The 20,306-nt window shown below is 39.0% G+C and overlaps 1 protein-coding gene across 1 annotated transcript; it reads right to left on the bottom strand.

The window, feature by feature from the left end:
- Positions 1–17,111: 17,111 nt before the first annotated feature.
- Positions 17,112–20,111, bottom strand: LOC124058894 (ubiquitin hydrolase B-like). Its single transcript, XM_046388506.1, has 9 exons — positions 19,835–20,111; positions 19,450–19,581; positions 19,205–19,328; positions 18,954–19,105; positions 18,285–18,619; positions 18,038–18,146; positions 17,860–17,920; positions 17,462–17,619; positions 17,112–17,283 (listed from the first exon to the last, which is right to left on the bottom strand). The coding sequence occupies exons 5-9, from the start codon at positions 18,374–18,376 to the stop codon at positions 17,266–17,268; spliced, it is 438 nt and encodes a 145-aa protein (XP_046244462.1). The 5' UTR covers positions 18,377–18,619; positions 18,954–19,105; positions 19,205–19,328; positions 19,450–19,581; positions 19,835–20,111; the 3' UTR covers positions 17,112–17,265.
- Between the last annotated feature and the right edge of the window lie 195 nt (positions 20,112–20,306).

Here is a 20,306-nt window from a genome sequence, read left to right as displayed (position 1 = left end):
GACAAATGGATAGAGACTGGGGGGGAAAGGAGCACTATGATAGTGGAACCAACATGGAAAGAAAGATAGAAAAACAAGGCTAAGTGCAAGAAAGTGAAAAGAAAATGAAAAGATTAAGAAGTGGAAGCAGAGATGCAGGACACACTTTAAGAAGACTGGATAGTAAGACAACGAGAAAACAAAGTAAGAAGGACAGTAAGTCACGAGAAGACTAAGACCAGGACGAAGAAAAAATAAGGAGAAGAGAGGGAATCGTGTCAGAGTGATTGTGAGACGGCGAGGCAGTAGCTCTGGGCAGGGTGAGAGGAAGTGATGCGTACGCTAACAGGAAGGAGCAGATCTCGGCAGCACGCGCCAATCAAACACCAGTCCTCCTAGGCGCCCCCCTTGACCGCCAGCACGAACACACATTCATTACCAGCATGTGCACACGCATACATGCAGACATTATGAAGCATTCAGCAGGATCCTGGAACCACACTCAGACTAATACACACACAGAAAATAGAAGATTGGCAGGAACATTACACAACCTCACATGAAGGGTTTTCCCAGACACACACACACATGCAGAGGTCAGCTGGCTGGCCCTCAGTAGCATGACACAGAGTTCAGGCGATGTCTGACTAGCACCTCATACTCACACACGCTATCTATGTAACATATAGCTCTCACGCGAGATGTACATCACACAGTTAAGAGCTTTAAGTAAAGTGTGTGTCGCACACTAAGACTAGAACTGATATCTCACATGTTCCACTTAACACTGACCATTTTCGTGCATCACTTTTTTTTTTTTTTAAAAAAAGAAGTTTGTTATGTTGTAAATCATTGAATTAGTTAACCAACAGCTGTTGAAGAGGTTGAAGAGCAGGTAGCATAAGTAAAAGCCTTTTTGACCAACACCTTGATCTTTAATGTTGATTTTATTTTTTTAAGGATTGTTTTCCATTTTTATGTCTGAGTCCACCAACATTTTGCATGTAATTCCAACACCTCCAAGGTGCATTGAAGTTAACAGACATTTTTCGCAGCAGATATTTTGACAAGTCAAAGCAGGAAGAGTGCATTCAATTTAAGTGATCTAAATCCAGGATTTAGAAAGACTTCCTGGAACAGCCATTATTAATCTTAATGGTTTCGCTCATTCTTTTCCTGCTACACTGTATAGACAGAAGTATTCAGACACACCAGTCTAAGAGGCTGGTTAGATTCCTTACTTCCAGTGAAGGGAAATTTTAATGCTTCAGCATGCCAAGACATTTTGGACAATGTTATGCTTCCTACTTTGTGGCAACATTTTGGGGAAGGTCCTTTTCTATTCCAGACCTCCTTCCTAGAAGAGTGGAAGCTGTTATAGCTGCAAAGCTGTCTGTGTATTTAGAATGCAACGTCATTAGAGTCCCTGTCATCGGTCAGGTGCCCCAGTGCTTTTGTCTGTATAGTGTTTGTCTACTGTAAAAAGGTTTATATGAGAGACTGATGAGAATTATCAGCTGTATGGGACTTAAGCCTAAAAATACATGTTTACACTTTTGAGTGTTTCTGTGGGATATTTTACCCATTCATGAAGCAGAGCATTTGTAAGCTCAAACACTGATGTTGGACTAAAAGGCCTGACTCACAATCTCTGTTCCAGTTCATCTCAAAGGTGTTGGATGGGCTGGAGGTCAGGACTCTGTGTGGGCCAGTCAAAATCTTCCACACCAAACTCATCCAACCATGTCTTTATGGCCTTTGCTTTGTGCACTGTGGCCCAATCCACAAAGTTGGATTCATAGCATTGTCCAAAATGTCTTGGTATGTTGAAGCATTAAGATTTCCTTTGACTGGATGCCAGGGGCTGAGCCCAACCCCTGAAAACAGCCCCATCCCACACTGGAATTTAATAATAAAGAGGTGAACGCCCAAATACTTTTGTATATATAGTGTACCTGTGTAGAAAGGAATATTTGACCTGGGTATAAGGTAAAGGTGAATTTTCCTCTATATGCAATAGAAATCAAATGTGTTTTAGTGGTAAGCATAAGTACACTTAATTTTCCCCTCATTCATTCATTGAATGGGTGGTTTAGAAATGAAGACAACATTACTGTGAGACACAGACCTACCTCACAGTATCTGAAAAGTTAACAAAGACATACACACTATGTTATTTTATATCATGTATACATAATAATGTTAATGTTAATGTTAGAATTTGTTAAGGTAAAAGAGAAATATCACTTGCACAAACAGTTGTAAAGCTCAGTCAGCAATACACAACCTGTTCATCATGGACCAGCAACCTAAATGTAAACAGAGCAACGTGCCAGGACCAATGACATTTTTTAAACAGTGCATAAAGCACCAGAGATACTGTACCATCTGCTGTCACATGGAGGCTGCGTGACTGTAATATTTGATATTTTCATTTGTGTTTCTCAGTATGAATTTTTAATTTGTAGATGGACTTAAAAAGTACATCACACCATTTACGTTGTATATGAAAGCAGGCATTTTCCTTGCTTATCTTATTAAATCCTCTTAAGTGACCTTCATAATGTTATATGGGCTTCAAATGGCAGGTTGTAATACACTGCACGAATATGGCATATTCAACCTGACATGCCCTTTACAGCAGCCTGACTCTAAATGTCTCCAGCAGGCACTTACACTACATACTGTTTAAGTCATAAAAATGAATACATTTCTGTGATTTATGTGCCTTTTCTGATTTTACTTGGAGATATTACATTGTGTTGCTTTTAAACAGAGGACATTTGACATTAGCTGTAATTATCATTGTTCAAATTATGTTAAAAAAATGCAGTAATCTCTTTTTTTCTCTATTGTTTTGCAACTGCAATTTAGGCTTTACGTCATACCATTTCTTTCTTGTATAATGGGCAATACACAATGGACCACTGATAATATGTTCTAACTCGTGCTTACAATCTAAATTTGTCCCAAGGTTATGATTTAATTACAAAAAAAACCTCTTAATGTGACAGCTATTTAAAGCACGGAGCTAACTTAAATTACAGTTAGGATTGCCAAATTAAGAGAAGGCTTTTAATAGACGTTTGCAGCGCCTTTCATCTCTTCCCTTCCCACACTGTGAGCAGAGGAGTTCACATGCTGTAATCTTTTTCTGATATGTTTAGGATTTATGTAGCTTCTTTCAAATTTAGTCTATCAAAATCTCAAAGGAAATTCTAGCCTTGCCCAGAGTACAGTACTGCTTGTCTGTAACTGATATCTTATTATTTTGACATCATAGTTGTTAAAATGACTGCACGATGAAATCCAGGAAAAGGGCATGGTTTATAAATAAAGCCCCAGTGCTTCCTTACATAATGCACAGGAACAGAGGGACAGTAGACATTAGACAGGAGCTCTTTACAGGGTCACTGGACAGTGTCTGCTAAATGCTTTCAGAGACACAGCGGCATGTCAACTTACACTGACAAGCAAACATACACAAGCGTACGCACAGACATAGCTGTACGCACATGCACGCACACAGCCCTGTCCCCTTTGAACTTACCCTCCTCTGCCACATATACACAAACCAGAGAGATCTATCATCCATCTACACGACACACTCTCCTTATATAATCCTCACCACTGAAGATCATTACAGAAGCTCTAAAGCTCCGATCCGTCACTTTAACGGTATCTAGAGCCCCTGCCACTTTGCTTAGGGTAAGCTGAGAGATGGGGCACAGGCAGGTTCTGCAGACCGTGCCAGGAAAGTTGCTCTAAAGATGTTACTCATACAGCCAAGTTTAATACTCTGAAACCCAGAAAAAAGACAAAGAGAAAAAAAATCTAGGTAATCTGGACCTTTTAGTTACCATCAGAGTAATCAGTAGATGGTTTGTTGTGTGCATTTATTGTTTTAGTTAGATTAGCTAGCTGGCAGGAAGCAAAGAGAATGAGAGAGGGGCGGTGCCTGAAGACATACCTTAAGTAAACGAATCAATATAACAATATGAAAATATTCCATTACAAGTGAAAGTCTTGCATCTTTGCTCTATATTATATTGAATTGTGTAAGTACATTATCCAAATAAAAATATATGTGTTTGCAATTATAATGAAACCCAGAGAAGTCAACTCATAGTGGCAGAAATTACATACTGTCTGCCAAACATAAGCATTAAAAAAATCCATCTAAGTGCACCTCTAAATCTGACTAACTAAGATGTTATATTTATTCAATATGTACAAAAACCACAATGGTAAAAAACTGGTCTGAAGAGGGCTTATGTGATTATATTATATTATATAGACTTCACAGTAGAGTGATCATATACATACCTGCTACAAAGGTAATCCTTTGTACTTAACTGTTATATCATAATAATAATAAAATATATAATACAATAATAATAATCTCAACTACTTCTCAACTAAAAGGGTTGGCAGTGTTTGTCTCCTGAAAATGTTTTCTCCTGAAAAATGTCAAAATGTAAGGTCACTAGTTGTCACTTTGGCCTGCTGTCATCTGAGTTTAGAAGTAGCTGTAAGCTAAAGCACCATCAATAAGTCTTTCGCTTTATGGTGATGAAAGTAAAGTTGGATGGGCAGACAGATGGACAGATGAGTCAGCTGCTTCTTCAACAAGAAAAAAAAACTGAATGTCAAGAGAAACTGGAAAAGCTATTCATGAGATTTGTGTTGACCTGAACTTTGAGATGAATGTGACACAAATCCATGTACATTACTCAGGCTATATCCACACTAGTCTGTTTCCGTTTGAATCTGAAACACTTATGTTTATGCCTCTCGTCAACACTGCTTCAGTGTTTTTGAGCCCCTGAAACGTTACAATTTCGATACGGTGTCAACCCTGTTTTCATTTGAATACGGAGGCGTTGTGGGTTAGTGTAGACAGGGTCCTTGATGTAGCCTCAATCTGTCAATATACAGTCTATACACAATATACTTTTAAGTGTATTCATATCTGTAGATCAGCCAGTTTTGATAACTGACAACATGGTCTTGTTATGGTATGAGTAAGAGCTAAGAAAAGGGGATGAGTGTTCACGCTGATCTATACTGAGGCATTACGGACACCGTACTGATAGTTTTGATTATACAGGTTACCAGGTAGATTCACGGTGGGTTCGACCAGCCATGCATGTCTTATGTTATACCCATGTTTCATCGATTAATAAACCAAGTTAATCTGAATACGAAACAATACCCAAATGTTTGCCAGTTATGGCGACAAAGAGGGTGTCACTCAAATAAAATGACACCTCAAATGCATGGAAAGCATTGTATTGCTTCAGATCAGCGTATACAGTATATGAATATGTTTAATGTGGAACAGATAACGTAAAATGTGGCAGGAATACATTATTGACTTTTTCAGTACAGTCCACTCTTGAGTATGTGGCCATTCTGGCTCCTCTGCATCGCTGGGACTCTCTACAGACCATCTGCAAGGACAGTGTAGCATCCCAGTCTGACAGTCACATGTGTACACCTTCAGCCAGCAGATGGTCTGTGTGTGTGTGTGTGTGTGTGTGTGTGTGTGTGTGTGTGTGTGTGTGTGTGTGTGTGTGTGTGAGGTTAAAGGGCGAGAGATGTAGGTTTATACAGTAGACTATGCATGGGTGGATACACAAACACGTGCTGTCATCAGTGTGCATCCTGCTATTGCCACACAATTAAAATATTATTTTTGTAATGTATATTTTACACATTTGCATTACATTTTTCATTTACAAATTTCCCCTCTCTATGCATTATTAACACAAGTGATGTTTGCAGGATTCTGCTGGGTTCATTTTGAAGTCACTGTATACTGAATGTAGTCTTGCTTGACAACAGAAGATATACAGATGTGAGAGAGTAAATCATCTGTGGTTTGAATGGGCAGCCCAAACTCTCTGGGTGTATGTTTTGAGAAGATGGGCAGAGAAGCATTAAGGAAGGAAATGAAGGTCTTGTAACATTGAAACTGCTATATTCATCCCTTTATTGATGACATGAGATAAATATGTGTGGCACAGTACCACCCTGTTTCTATTTGTATTGCTGTGCTTGCATGTGATGTATAAAATGTGTTTTCACTGTGTTCAAAAGTATTAAGGCAAATACCTTTAAACCATCTGATGCAGAAGTGGATGGTGGTGTGATGGGTTCAAGATGAGAGTGGTTGGTGATAATGAGGGGAAGTCACAGCATGTTCAGCGGTTATGGAAAACATTAAGTTATCAATGAACAACAAATCAAGAATGACCAAGTAAGAACCTGTTCAAAAACTGTGAAAAACAGGAAAAGTGGCAACATCCCCCCTTGTATTATTCAAGGCTTAACATACACCAGGAAATTAAGATATACAACCTATCCTGTAACCATGTTCTTACAAAATAATTTCACCCATTGCACGGTCACAGAAAATAGGCCTGCTTTGAGAAGAAGCAATTTCCTCTACTATGGGACTGCATTTGGAGGAGACAAACAATATTTTGAATCAGCGAGGGAGTGTGATTTCCATTTCTTTTCTTTCTCTCACATGGAGTGTTTTTGAGCAGAGTGCACATAGCTGTTTGAATGGCTACCGTGAAAAATGTTGAGTGGATATTAGCTCTCAAGTCAGTCACTTTTCTGAGTCAGTATTCCAGTGGAATATCTCACCCTTAAAGAGGAAGAATCATTATGAATGATAAATGAAAATTCTGAGTATAATCAATGAAATACAGACAATTATCTTGGAATTATTGTTTTACCATTTACCATGATTGTTGGGCGGCTGTAGGGATAGATTTTAGAGATGACAGGGCAGTAAGGAAAAGGAAGAGATGAATGAGAGAAGTACAGGCTAGTCACACGTGAGTCAAGTTGCTCCAGATGGTCTGTAGAAATTTCTGGCTTTTGTTTAGCATCTATCAAAAGAAGAGCACACACAGGATAAAGTATAAGTCACTCTATCTGTCCAAACAACCTCTCGCGCTGTGTGCTCGACTCTGTGGGATCTACTTTGACCTTGAATGATTTTCACAAGGCCAGTGGCCCTACTATGAATTACAGTTGAAGAAATGTATTTTCCTCAAAAAAGAAAAACATCCTCATATAACATACAGCACATAAATATGGTTCTGTAGACTGACAGAACCAGAAGGACAGATGGAGGTGACACAGGATCATGAACTACCCCAGAGGAAGATGAGAAAGATAAGTAGAAAGGCTGACGGCTGCAATATGCACTTCTTCCATTCTGTTGTCAGACTCGCATGACATGAAAACCATGGCTGAGGACATATTAAGTATGAGCCTCGTTAATTAGCTTTCAGCCTCGGTACTTCAAGATGATAAAGTAGGCTCTGATGAACGCATGGATGGAGCATGCAAGGAAAGGGATGAAGAGAGCTGTACAGGGGGAAAAGAGAGAAAGAGAAGCTGGTGAGTGATTTTGAATTTGCAAGCACAGGCCAATTTTGTGTTATTAATACTCAGCATGAAACTCCAGAGTTTCAAATGAATCTGGCTTGACACTGATATGAAAGCACATGAGGGATGAAGAGGAGGGTGCAGCAGATGAGTAAGGCTGAGCTGCAGGGATGGATGGGTGCACGGTAGGGTGAAGGGTGAGAGAGGAAACTGAAGAGACATTATGAGTATGTCAGAGGGAATAAATGAGCAGAGGAAGAAGAGGAAGGGACAAAGATAAATCTGCATATGAAGGACAAAGACAGACAGATAGATAATGATATTGGGAAATGGGAAAAGATGGAGCGTGTGTCACAGATGAAGACTGACTTTGTTTACACTGCAATCTGTTTGCATCAAGCCAACCATATCATACAAGCATCATTAGGAGAAATGTTGTGATGCAGAGTTGTTTATGTGTCACAATGTATGTATGATCCAAAAACATTCATTTGATGCATTATGCTCTGTGTGAACTTCAGTCAGCAGCCACATGAGGAATCGGTGAATCATAAAATGATAACACTTCTAGAGGAGTAAAAATAACAAATTGCTCTTCTCTTGGCTAATGCTTTCGTTCCCCCCTCATGTTCACACACACACAAACACACGCAGCAGCCTCCCTTTGCTTCATAAAAACACTTAAATATGCTTACTGATTATATGATAAATCGCATTTTTGAAGATTCTGAATTTTCTTAAAGCACTGCTTGATTTCACAGCCTTTTTTTTAAACTAAAACTGAATGTAAATGTCAGAGAGGCAGGCTGGTTAGTTATTGAAAAGGTTTAAGAAGTTTACGACTACTTATTTTAAGCCTCAGCAATAGGTCGCTCTACCCCCAAGGTAGCTCTAACAGCTATGTTTCCATATATAGTTAATGGTGTGTCTCAACTCACTTACAAGTTCAGCTGAGTGAGTCACTTTACAATGAGCTGAATTCTGAGAGGCAATTCCACATTCACACAATATCAGCAGACATGACTAGCCTCATAGTCACACCACATAAATGGAGCTCAAGCCCAAATTAGCCTTTTCTTTCACCATATCTGTAGTGATTCATTAAATGAACACTCCACAAATTTAACTCTGGACTTCTATAAAATCACTGGACTAAGAATTGAGTCCAAGCAGGGACAAAAAGGGCTTTTAATTTATTCCTTGAATTATTGTTTTTGGCCAGAGCTTTTACATTTTTCATAATGCAGTTCATCACAGCCTCAAGCTTCTGCTGCAAGTCTATTTATCCATTTATGAAAAAAAAGACAATTCTTTAGGGTCATACAGTGTAAGAAATTGATATGAACTCTTTTGTAGTTCTATTCACAAAGCAGGAGATTCTTGTTCTTGAGCTGACTTGGAATTTTAACTCAGATGTTGATGTGACCAGATGCTTGCACTTACAGCCTGTAAGATATGACAAAGTTGGCATAATAAGGTTGAATACTATGGGACACTGATAAACTAATGGTCTGTCACCTCAATAACAATCAACCATCAACCAAAGATGCAGCAGTGTGAAAAGCTCTGAAAAATAAATAATCAAACTGTATTTAGCGCTCAATCATGGCATAGGAAAAAATAGCTGCAGCTAATAAACATAATTACTTAAATAATTTGAATTTAGGTAAGTTATTAAGTGACAAAAATTGACAGACATCAGTAGTATTGTTACTGTTTGCTGATTGGCACATCCCACTTAGCTTTTCTTCATTTTATTAGCTGCAGCTGTGACACTGTGAAAAGGGTCTGTGAGAGTGTAGAATCAGGAGCGTCCTAAGTTACGTCAGTGTTATTTATAAAGCCCAAAATCACAAGCTTGTCCCTGAGGACTTTTATTGACGTCACTTCCAGTTGGTGAAAAAAGATCTCACTGCTTTTTACAGTCTGTTCTGGGAATTTTCTAGGGACATGATGCTACAGTCACATTATAAGAGATAGACTGCAGCGATGTGAAACATCCAAGCAGTTATGAGTCAGGCGACTGACAGCTCCAGATGGTGACTGCCAGACTAACTCACAAATTTAAATGAGCAGTTATTGAGCTGTGGATGTATGATGATAGGCAGAGTTGTGGGGGTCAAATATAATCTACTTCATCACATCTGGATCAAATGAATTTATGTCAAATCATCATCATTTTTTTAAATTTCATTATATTTATTGATTGAGAATCCAGGGCTCGTATCCCATCTGTAGTTACGTTTAGACACTTGCTTGAGATTTGAATTTGTTAAACAGCGACAACGTTTAATTTTCTAGGATTCACTTTGGATTAAGATTAGAATTTTTAAAATACCTAAAATACCTACGAATCCTATTGATAATATTTTGTCAGTATTTCACAGATTGCATTGACATGCAGAACATAATCTTTGTAAAACGAGCCTTATTATCACTTCATAATGAATACTTTATGTTATTACATGCAACATGTGTTGAAACAGAACAGGACTGAATCACCACGTTGGGGTTACCACCAGTTTCAACTATAAAAACGCCTGCAGGTGTTTTCTAAAAAGAACCACTTCATTCTTGTCATCTTTAATTTTGAATGAGTGATCCTAACATTAAAATGATTTTAGGAAAACCCTTGCAAGATAATCTTCAATTCAATTCAACTTTATTTATATAGCACCTTTTACAATCAAAATTGCCTCTAGGTGCTTTACAGAAACCCAGAGCCTGAACCCCCGAGCAATCAGACAGTGGCAAGGAAAACTCATTTTTAACAGGAAGAAACCTTGATAGTCTAGAAGTAACAAAAGCATGGACAAGTTTTTAAGCATGACTCTGAGAGAGGATGCTCCTAATCTTAGCAATATTACAGAGGTGAAAGAAGGCGGTCTTAGAGATCTGTTTAATGTGATGGATAAATGACACGTCCCGATCGAAGGTAATGCCAAGGTTCATCACAGTCGAGCTGGAGGCCAAAGCAATGCCGTCCAGAGAGAGAATATTATTAGCTATTTTAGTTCTAAGATGTTTGGGGCCAAAAACAATGACCATAGTTTTGTCTGAGTTTAATAATAAAAAATTGGAGGTCATCCAGTCCTTTATGTCCTTAAGACATGCCTGGACATGCCCTCTTTAATCGAATCCTCAGTCTAGTGTGTGATTGACAGAAGAATCAATCAGTATTTTCGACAGGACTTTGGCTGAGCTTCATCAGACCTCCTGCTGTGTGTTTGTCTGTGACAGGAGGTTGTCGTCTCACTAATCAGCTTATCACCTGAAAGATCAAAGGGTGCCGATTTGGAGGGGTCACGAGAGGGGACAGGAAGATTGGTAGATTATGTAATACAGTAGCTCAGTGTCCATATAACAGATTTAATGCTATATCAATATTCTGCATTCATGACATCAAAGGTACTTTGGTCGGTTTTACTGCAAGACAGCAGTGAGAAAATTGTTAAGTGTGGCATGACAGTCATTGATATTTGGTTTATGTGTGAATTCTGAATTCATGCCTGGCAAAACTGCAGTGTTGCACAGTACCTGCAATAGAAGACATTTCTCAACTGAATTATATGGAGGCAAACACACTACAGGGTGAGTTTGGCTGCTCAGATAGGTTGTTTAATCGTAGTTTGAATAGAAGCAAACATGATCTGGTTGACACACAGCCCAAAGTCCATTATCAGCTTAATGAAGCCACAGCAGAGTAAGAAGACATGGTAGTGATTGATGACACTGTGAACCAACAGCCACCATATGATCGTGTTATTAGTTATTCATTATTTGCAGCTCGATCTTGGAGTCATTTTGAATCTTCTGTCTCCTTTTTCTCTCTCGCTCTCGCTCTCTTTTTCTTTTTTTTTTTTTGGACACACATTTATGTGTGTGTGTGTGTGTGCGTGTGTGTGTGCATTTGAGCAGAGCTTATTACATACCACAGGCTGAACTCAATATTCTGCTGACAAAGACAGAGAGGGGGAAAGATTGGGGTAGGAGGTGAACGGAAATGAGAAAACAAGAGCTGAATTTATACATTAACAATATGCATGCATGTGCGGAAGGAGATTACAGACTACAAAAATGGGAGAGGAAAACATGGCTTTGGGTGTGAACAGCAAGAAGAGCGAAGGAAAAGCTGGGATATAAACGACCGACATGTATAATATATTAACCCTAATTTAGGTACATCTATCGAGCCTTAATGTAAAATACATTAATTAATTTCTGGCAACAGTGAATACATTTTCCACAAAGTCTTATTTACTAACCTCAGTTAAGTGAAAAACAACCCATAACGAACCCAACAAGAGCATCATTGTTGTGGATGCAAGGAGCCATTCAAAAGCCCCACAACAGCGATGGTAAGTCAAGCAGACATTTTGAGGTTAGCATCAGTTTACAACTTACATCTGATGTATCACAGCTCACGTTGCTGCCGTGCAGAAAAAAGCCTTTTATTTCCTCTGCATTATTCATCTGCTGCTATGTAACTGACACTTTGAAAACTCTCTCCAACCTGATGGGAGTACTCGTACAGTGTGTACAGTCACTGTCTTCCAGAGAGACAAGGAGCAGAGAGATTTAGAAATCTCCTTTTACATGACAAGCAGAGTGCAGGATTTGTGTACAGTGATTAACTTATTAATTCAATAAATCGAATACAAAGTGAACAATTTACATGTTTTATGAGTCAGTGTGAATGTGTGTGTGCATCAGTGTATTTGGAGCAAATAGCAGGAACTTTTATTTCTGTTATTTTAATGGCCTACATCCACACTGAAAGCAGCTCATTCAGGGTCTGATCTCCAAACAGCAGCATTTGATGGTGTTTACATCTGTGTCTGTGTGCACATGAATCAGACTTTGATTCTGTACAGCACTGTGCAACATGTGTGTTCAACGCCACATTTAGGTGTATCAGCATTTTAACAGTCAATACAGTCTCCATCCTGTGGCATGCTGCTCCAGCTCATGCTATTTTTGGTTGACATGATGTTCAGAGTGACATCTCCCTGCAAGATAATGGTGCTTTATAATTGAGCGCTGTGTGTAACAATGGGTTGGCTTGGCATGATGTTCGTCACTATGGTAATTAATGCTGTCAATGGAAATTAGCGTGTGTGCGCGTGTGTGTGAAAGAGAGATTGTGAGAGTGTGTGAGAGACACAGCGAGAGCTAGGCTACAGGTTACTAAGTCATTAAGCTTCAGCGAACAAAAGCTGGCTAATTTATGATAACTCTGTGCCTATTCATCGCCAACAAAATCTGAACACCTACGTCTGTCTGAATTTAAAGCACTAATAGAGTCTTTTGTTGGTTCGTTATGCTCTTTGTGCCCCCCAGTTGCCCTTTCAGTGACTGTCCCTCAACGTGAGCATTAAGCAACTGGCCCAGTATGATCGTCCACTAATGGCTTTCCTGTCAAGATTGAAGAGATTTATAAACACCATTGGCCTTATGGGAGCTGGTCAAAACAAACAACCCTGACAGCCACTAACCGTCTCGACAATGCTGCAGTGGCTTGTGCATGTGTGTGTGTGTGAACTGAGGGAAGAAGTGGGGGCAGAGAGTAAAGAAGAAGAGAGACAACCAGTGGCTAATGGCTTTCCCACAGGGCCATCACTTCCCTCAACTCACAGTAAAACGTGGAGAGCCACAAGGGAGCAGCTATTAGGAGACTTCACTCTTGTTGGCAGACTTCATTTGCTAACAAGACTGCGAAGCAGTTCTGCCTTTTCCCAGTTAGGAGAAATAACAGTAATAGTGATGAGCGGACTCAGTATATCTAGTCATAATGGTTGAAGCCTTCTGCTCAGTGTGGTGTACTGGCAGGCAGCAGTACACCACACTGTGTCCCACTGACACTTAAGCCAGCAAGTGGGGGGAATGACGGATTTATATCAAAGTGAGGACTGCATTTTAAAGCATTATTATTATTATTTTTGCTGTTATCAAATTCACAATAAGTATATATTTATAAAAATCAATGAAGGTTCATTCAATATACTGACTTTGTACTGTTTTTAATCGACTATACGCAGTAATGGAAGAAGATTTTAAGTAAAGATGATAATTATGATAATTTAAACACACTGAAGTAAAAGTATGTAAGTATAATCAAAATTTACCTCATTAAAAGTAATAAAAAGATGAAAAGCACTCACTACACAGCCAAAATGCACTCTATAATAGTTGTATAATTATTTATAATTAGATTATTGTCACTATTATTAAGATAAACTGTATATAAACTGTATAAGATGTAGCTGACTGCAACACAATGAATATTATTCTTGGTCTGTCCTGTTGGGTCTTTTAATTCACTGTATAAAAATGTATTGTATTTCATATACTCATTACAACTTTTTATAATCCTCATCTGCACAGTAAGTAATAACTAGAGTCATCAAATAAATTTAGCAAAGTAAAAAGTAGACTATATCTATAAAATAGGAGGTGGACTGGTGGAATTAGAAAATATTACTGATGGTCAGAATTTTACTTAATTAAATGACTTGAAGAAATGTACTTACTTTACTTACTTACTTTCAACTACGACATATCAAAAAGGATTAGCAAATGATCACATTCTCTTTCATTTATGTTTTATGCAGCATCATAAGTGTTTTGGAATCAGGCCTGTACTGAAATTGTCTAGTCTTGTAAATACTGTATCTGAGGATTCTGTTAGATTGAAGCTTTGAAATGCAGCAACTCACAAATATAAAAATGGGTTACTATAAATCATATTTTTCAGGAGAACCACTAAGCAGCTCTGTGAAAACTCATGATGGTGTTTTCTGCTTACCTGCTTTTTCCAAGCAACAGAAGAAAGAAATGAACAATGCAACAAATCCTCACATCTGGGGAATTGGAAAGTATGTTTGGCTTTTTTTCTACAAAATTCACTTAATTGACCATTAGACTAGTTCTTGGACTAATTGATCATAGAAAGGAATTTTATAAGAAAATATAAGAATCTACAATTTTTCATTTTTATCTTATCGTCTTTTACTGTCTTGATTCAAAAAGAATTTCCACTTGTGGGACAATAAAGATCTGAAGTGAGCAGATTTATTCACAAATTTTTTCAGCTCTTCTCTACTGTACCCCACCAAAGAGGGGCCTACCAGCTCTAGACATGTTCCTGTTTATCTCATCCTGATTCCTGACCTCACTGTGGAGGCGAGAAAGAGAAAGAAAATCAGTGAAGCGCAACATGCACAGTTTGCTGTTTTTTTTTTTTTTAAAAAGTCCTAATTGGTGAGTTTCAACTGGACTGCTGCTTTTGTAGATTTCTGGTTGTGGATATCATCTTTTCCTTTCCCCTAACCCTTCAACAAAATATTTAATACTCTCAGTGCTTTTAGCACAGGCCATCTTGGCTTTTTAACAATACTGTTGGTCATGTTAAGATGGTAAAGCCACTGCATTAACTTTTTTTTTTTTTTCTTAAGCCAACATTTCAGCAGAGAGTATGCTTCCTCTTCAGTGCACAAAATAGCCATCTATGGGTTTGAAGAGTGTGCTTTGTCAAAACTTTAAGCCACTGCTTGATTCATTTCAAAAGTCCATTAAAGCACAATTAATAATTAATGAGTATAAACAAACATATGGGGTATGAATACAGTGCATCAAATCACATATATCCATATAAATGATATGAACATAAATCCCATCAAAAATAAATAAGGTGAAGTTCAAAGAAAAATGCTTTTGATCTGAATACATGAATATTCTTGGGGGCTGATATAAAAAATTCAATTGTTGTCTCAGCCTGATAAAGATCAATTTGTTTTAGATGTTCCCAACCACAGCTGCATGCAGAGCACTTAATTTCTAAAGCTCCAACAGATCAGAATCAATGATCATCAGCCTCAGTGTAGGCAGAAGTCAAGACACACATGAACACTAAGAAACACACACTCTCTCTCACACACACACACACATACACTGTAGGTGTTCTGCACACACTTGCACCATGAGGACAACCTAATGTCCGTTCTGCTGGAGCATTGAAATTCAGGTCCAGTAAGCAACTCATCTATTCCACCATCCACTCCCTAATCAATTCAATTATTCCCTCTGCCAGTCGCTTTTTACTTCATGGGTCCATCTGTTCATTCAACCAACCCTTCAGTAATGTGATTTTCACTGGCTCCTCATGTACAGGCTTTTCCTCTTTCACTGTCCTTTCCATCATCTTTCCATCCCTTCGTCAATCTGCTTAACTAATACCAAGGAGCTAATGAATTGGAATAAGTTTTCTTGACTTTACTTATCATGTAGCTACCTCGTACGTGTACACATCCAAGTTTAAGCGACTGAACATACCTGATCACCGTTATACACAGAATCCCTCTGTTTGTCTCACCATCTCCTGTGTTAATGCTCTGCAAGTGCACAGGAGAAGCGCAAGCCGTGATCTCATTTGATAATTGTTTATACCAGCAGGTGTGAGCCGTCTGTCACATCACACTCACTGACTCAATGTGTGTGTGTGTGTGTGTGTGTGTGTGTGTGTGTGTGTGTGTGCAAGAGCTTGGGGACATCTATGCATGTGTGTGTGTAATGACTGAAGGAAAGAGGTTTGGTGTGGTATGCTTGTTTTTCGGTGACACGTCTGTTTCAAGCTGTCTTCCCTCCCTGTGGCACTGAATTGAAAACACAGAGAATGCTTGGAGGTGTACTGAATAAACCAACATACATGAGCAGCAGACTGAGGCTGTAGGCTGCCACCTGGAGTTGATTGATACAATTAGTCGAGGGCATTTTTTGCACCAATGAAACGCTAAACTATTTTAGATGAAATTATTTCAGTAGTGATAAATCTGTACAAGCCGAATTTCTAATCTCTGATCTCCTTGGAGTGAGGTAAGGAGTGTGTTAACAGTATGACAGTAAGAGCCTTATGAAGACTATAGTGAAACACCACTCCCTTATTAGCATAATTCATGTGATATTGTATGTCATTATATTATTAAATATTATTAATGTTACCAATGTACAATGTTTCTCAAGTAATACCTTTTTAAATATGATTATTTTACTGCAGTATTTGTCTCAGGTTTACTGCAGGGTCAACAATGATTGATGCAAAGAAACCTTCAGAAACATTACAAACATGAATACTTTTATTTTATACTTATTACTGAACTTCTTTCTGTTAGTCCTTTCCTGTCTGTCTCTGGCCTCACCTGTATTTCATGGATCATGAATCTCATCTTGCTTTATATGTTTTGTTAAATCAATATTGTAGAGTAATAGGACTGTGAGAAGTGGAATACACAATGTATTTTTATTGACACATCATACTTGGAAAAACAGGCCAATCTCTGATGGACAAACTCTTTACTCTCTGCTCCTGGTTGTTTTTCAGACTGGCCAACACCTAAAAACAGACACACAAACTATTTGTAAGCTAAATTTGAACAGCATCGGAGTCTGTATGATATGTGTTTGGCTTCAATGCAAGTTGTCAATATAGAAAGCAAGATGGAAATGTCTATTGTCAATTGAGAAAATACATAATCCACAACATTAACAACAATGTATAAGAATAAATAAATGTATATTTTTAATCTCTGCCAGTGATTGCTCTTCTCAGTCAAAGCTTTGACTTGATTTTCTTTCACTGACAATAATATTTATTCAGAGAGCCAGCCAGGAAGAGCAGCTCATCCCCACGTTATGATGGTAAATATGTTACTTACAGTGTCAGACTGATGTACGCTGTTGAGTTCGGACTTGGACAAAGCCAGAGGCAACAGTGGCGAGGAAAAGGTAAAAGCTTTGAGAGAATCATGACTCTCATGACACCTTCCTCCCGAAGGCTGGGGAACCTCATGCTGCTCCAGGTCAGGGGTGTGTCCTGAACCTTCAATTCTCCTTCACCAGCTGCAGGCCCACAACAGATAAGGAATTAATGAATATATTTGTTAATGATAGTCCATGATAGCTTAGGTGCAAATGATTTTTGTCTTGAGTCTGGCAGGTCTCTAGATTTAAACAGCATCAGAGCTTGTATGATATGCATTTGACTTCAGTGGAGGGTGTCACAGTGTTGCTGTCGTACCTGTCTTTGGTAAAAAAGGATGTAGGATGATTCCTGAAGTGTATTACAAATGGCTTCACCGGTGCTCTCTGTGACCATGGCATCATTATATGTAAGCCAGTGGTCACCTGAGCTATCCTGGTCATCATGTGGATGCAGTCCACTGCTGATGTAGTGCCCTAACAGGAGAGGAATCACGGTTATTAATGTGAGGAAGTCTCCTTGTCACTCATACTGATTCAATCAACCAGAGTGATTCAGAGTAATAAAATTCATGAATGATTTTACGAGCCTGAAAGTTTGACATATATTTACATCAGTGAAAAAGTCATTTTTCAAAAGGCAGAAAAATACACCAAAAGTTCTCACTAAATCAAACAGCAAAGTCTTACACAAACTTCAGTATTTGAATATCTCACCTGAACTGGTGCTGATGCCTAAATGGCTAATGACACTAAGCAGGCTGTACCATCCCTCAGCCTTAGAAGAAACACAGACAACAACAGTTAGTTTCTCCTCCTCCCACACACACACACACACACACACACAGTCCACACGTTTACGCTTTGGTTGTTGTCAGGTGTGTGATTGTCTTACCTGGCTGGAGGGCACTATCAGCTCCCTATAGAGGAGGACGGGTATGTGCAGCTTCACCACCTCCAGGAGCTGAGTGAACGTGAATCGTCTGAGGTGTAACACAAAGAATCTGTAGACAGGAAATAAAGAAAATGAATGCATGACTTGTTGGACTGATAGAATAGGAACCATTTGCAGCCTGGATCTGCAACTATTTGCAGGTGAAAATGTAAACATGATTTGTTTTTACATAGCCCGTTTAACTCACCTAGGCAGGGTCAGGAAGGTGGACCGCTGGCCTGATGTGTTGCTGCCACATTCACAATTATACTCCAGCTCTGTCTCCTGCAGGGACAACATGCTGTCACTTGTGTGTATCAAACCAACTGCACATCCACACAAAAATCAGCAGTGTGAAATGTTTGTTTGATTGGTCAATTGATTGGTTTCATGCTTCATAATAGTCAGTGTTGATGAGAATGGTGAGAACACAAGTTTCTTGCCATCTGGTATTCCTGGAGCAACTGCTGTGTTGAAGCTCCAGGTAGAAGGTTCAGAGACAGGCTGGTGAACGTCTCCTCTCTGATGGACTGAGCACCACACCTGGACATTAAAAGGATGATACGAATTGAAATGCAATGTAAAAAGAAGGCCTCCCGCTGGAGGCAACTAGAGCAGGTCAGTTTATCAAAACAGACGCTTTACGAAGCTTTATGAAATTTCATTCATCCTTATTGTAGGTAAGGAAAGATGTTTCACATGTGAAAATCTCAAGATCTAATTACATGAAAATAAAACTATTTGCGTGGCTCAATACTTTTAGTGACAAAAGAGAAAACATGTTTTTTGTTCTGATTTGGGTGAAGTGACCCTTTAAAGACAAAATAAAATGTTTGGCCTGCGACCACAGGCTGCACGTTATTCTTTATGGTTTCACCTTTTGCATGTCCTGGTGTTCAGCATTTTGAACTCAAGGTTACTCTTCACAGGGCAGCTATATGTTTTTCCCACTGAGGCTGCGACTTCCTGTAGCAGTGGATGCAGACTCCTCATTTGTTCCAGGATGGTTGTTAAGAACTCATGGGCATCCTGAACACACAGCAACACAGATTTGATTTGATGCACAGACAACAAGCAAACAGAAGACAGTGAAACCGTTCATTACACCATGAACACCAGCTTACTCACTTTCTGGCTGTTGTCCCTAAATTCAGGAGCCTCAATGGAGACGGCCCTCTTCAACATGCAAAGGAGCCGGAGTTTGTGGTTTGGATTTCTTGAGCTGCAGCATCTTACAATGTTCATAAAACTCCTGGAAAGGGAGAAGGAGAATGGTGTTTTTTATTTTTAATTTGGTCTCCAGGTACAGGGAGAAACTGATAACTGATAATGCAGTGTGTAGCACTGATAATGTGTGTGGCTGGCTGCTGTACCTTATCAGCTGAGCCTGAGGAGACAAACTCCACACCTCCTCCTGGGAGCTGATATCTCTGACGAACTCTGACAGTGTGAGCAGGCTCTGGAGGCTGGAGTTCATATAGCAGAAGTGGCCAGGATTGGGAAGCCTGATGCACATACACAACAAGTCATATCATGCATCACGGTCTTTAATATGTAGTTGTCTTTTCATTTTAGCTCACGGATTCATTCAAAAAAGGAGAAAAAGCTGCAATATATATTTGTATTTCTAAAAACAAATCAGGTCATTCTGGAAAATTGACATTTTCCAATATCCATATTCTTGAAAAAATATTTCTCAGCTTGTTTGTTTTTTGTGTCTCTCTCTCTCTCTGTGTGTGTGTGTGCAGACTTACTCACCCAAGCCAGCAGATACGTTGACCGCAGAGCTTCTGAGGGTTCACCGCCTGTGTGGCACCAATGAAGGTGCCATGATGACAGGATTTATGCTTGTTGGTCCTGCATACGAGACACACACACTAACAAGGTCAATGGGCAAGACCAGCAAAAGGCTGTGAAAGCTTTTAATTGGTTCACATAGTACTATTGATGTTCACCGTCCTTTGGGGGGACAAACAAGAGATCCCCACATCATAAACTATTACCTGGTTTAAAATTGGGGCCAAGGTCGGTGTTAGGTAGGTAGAGATTATGGTTAAGTTTGACACAAGCCTCCAGGGAATTAATGTCAAGTCAATGCAGTGTTAAGTGAAAGAAACACATTTTATGTGACACAGATAGTGTTGGTAAAAACTGAATGGAAATATCTCAAACCAGGTCTGCACTGTTACTGTACAGCCTGCAGAAAATTAGATAGATAGATAGATAGATA

The sequence above is a fragment of the Scatophagus argus genome, chromosome 5, assembly GCF_020382885.2.
Source record: "Scatophagus argus isolate fScaArg1 chromosome 5, fScaArg1.pri, whole genome shotgun sequence".
Classification (NCBI taxonomy): domain Eukaryota; kingdom Metazoa; phylum Chordata; class Actinopteri; family Scatophagidae; genus Scatophagus; species Scatophagus argus.
This window is presented reverse-complemented; position numbering and strand designations above follow the sequence as displayed.

Excerpts from the sequence above, each read along its gene's own strand:
- LOC124058894 (XM_046388506.1), bottom strand. The coding sequence starts at position 18,376 with ATGTTGTCCCTGCAGGAGACAGAGCTGGAGTATAATTGTGAATGTGGC. Across the intron at positions 18,147-18,284 it reads ACCTTCCTGACCCTGCCTAG|ATTCTTTGTGTTACACCTCA; the intron begins GTGAGTTAAACG and ends TCCTGTCTACAG. Across the intron at positions 17,921-18,037 it reads TGATAGTGCCCTCCAGCCAG|GCTGAGGGATGGTACAGCCT; the intron begins GTAAGACAATCA and ends GTTTCTTCTAAG.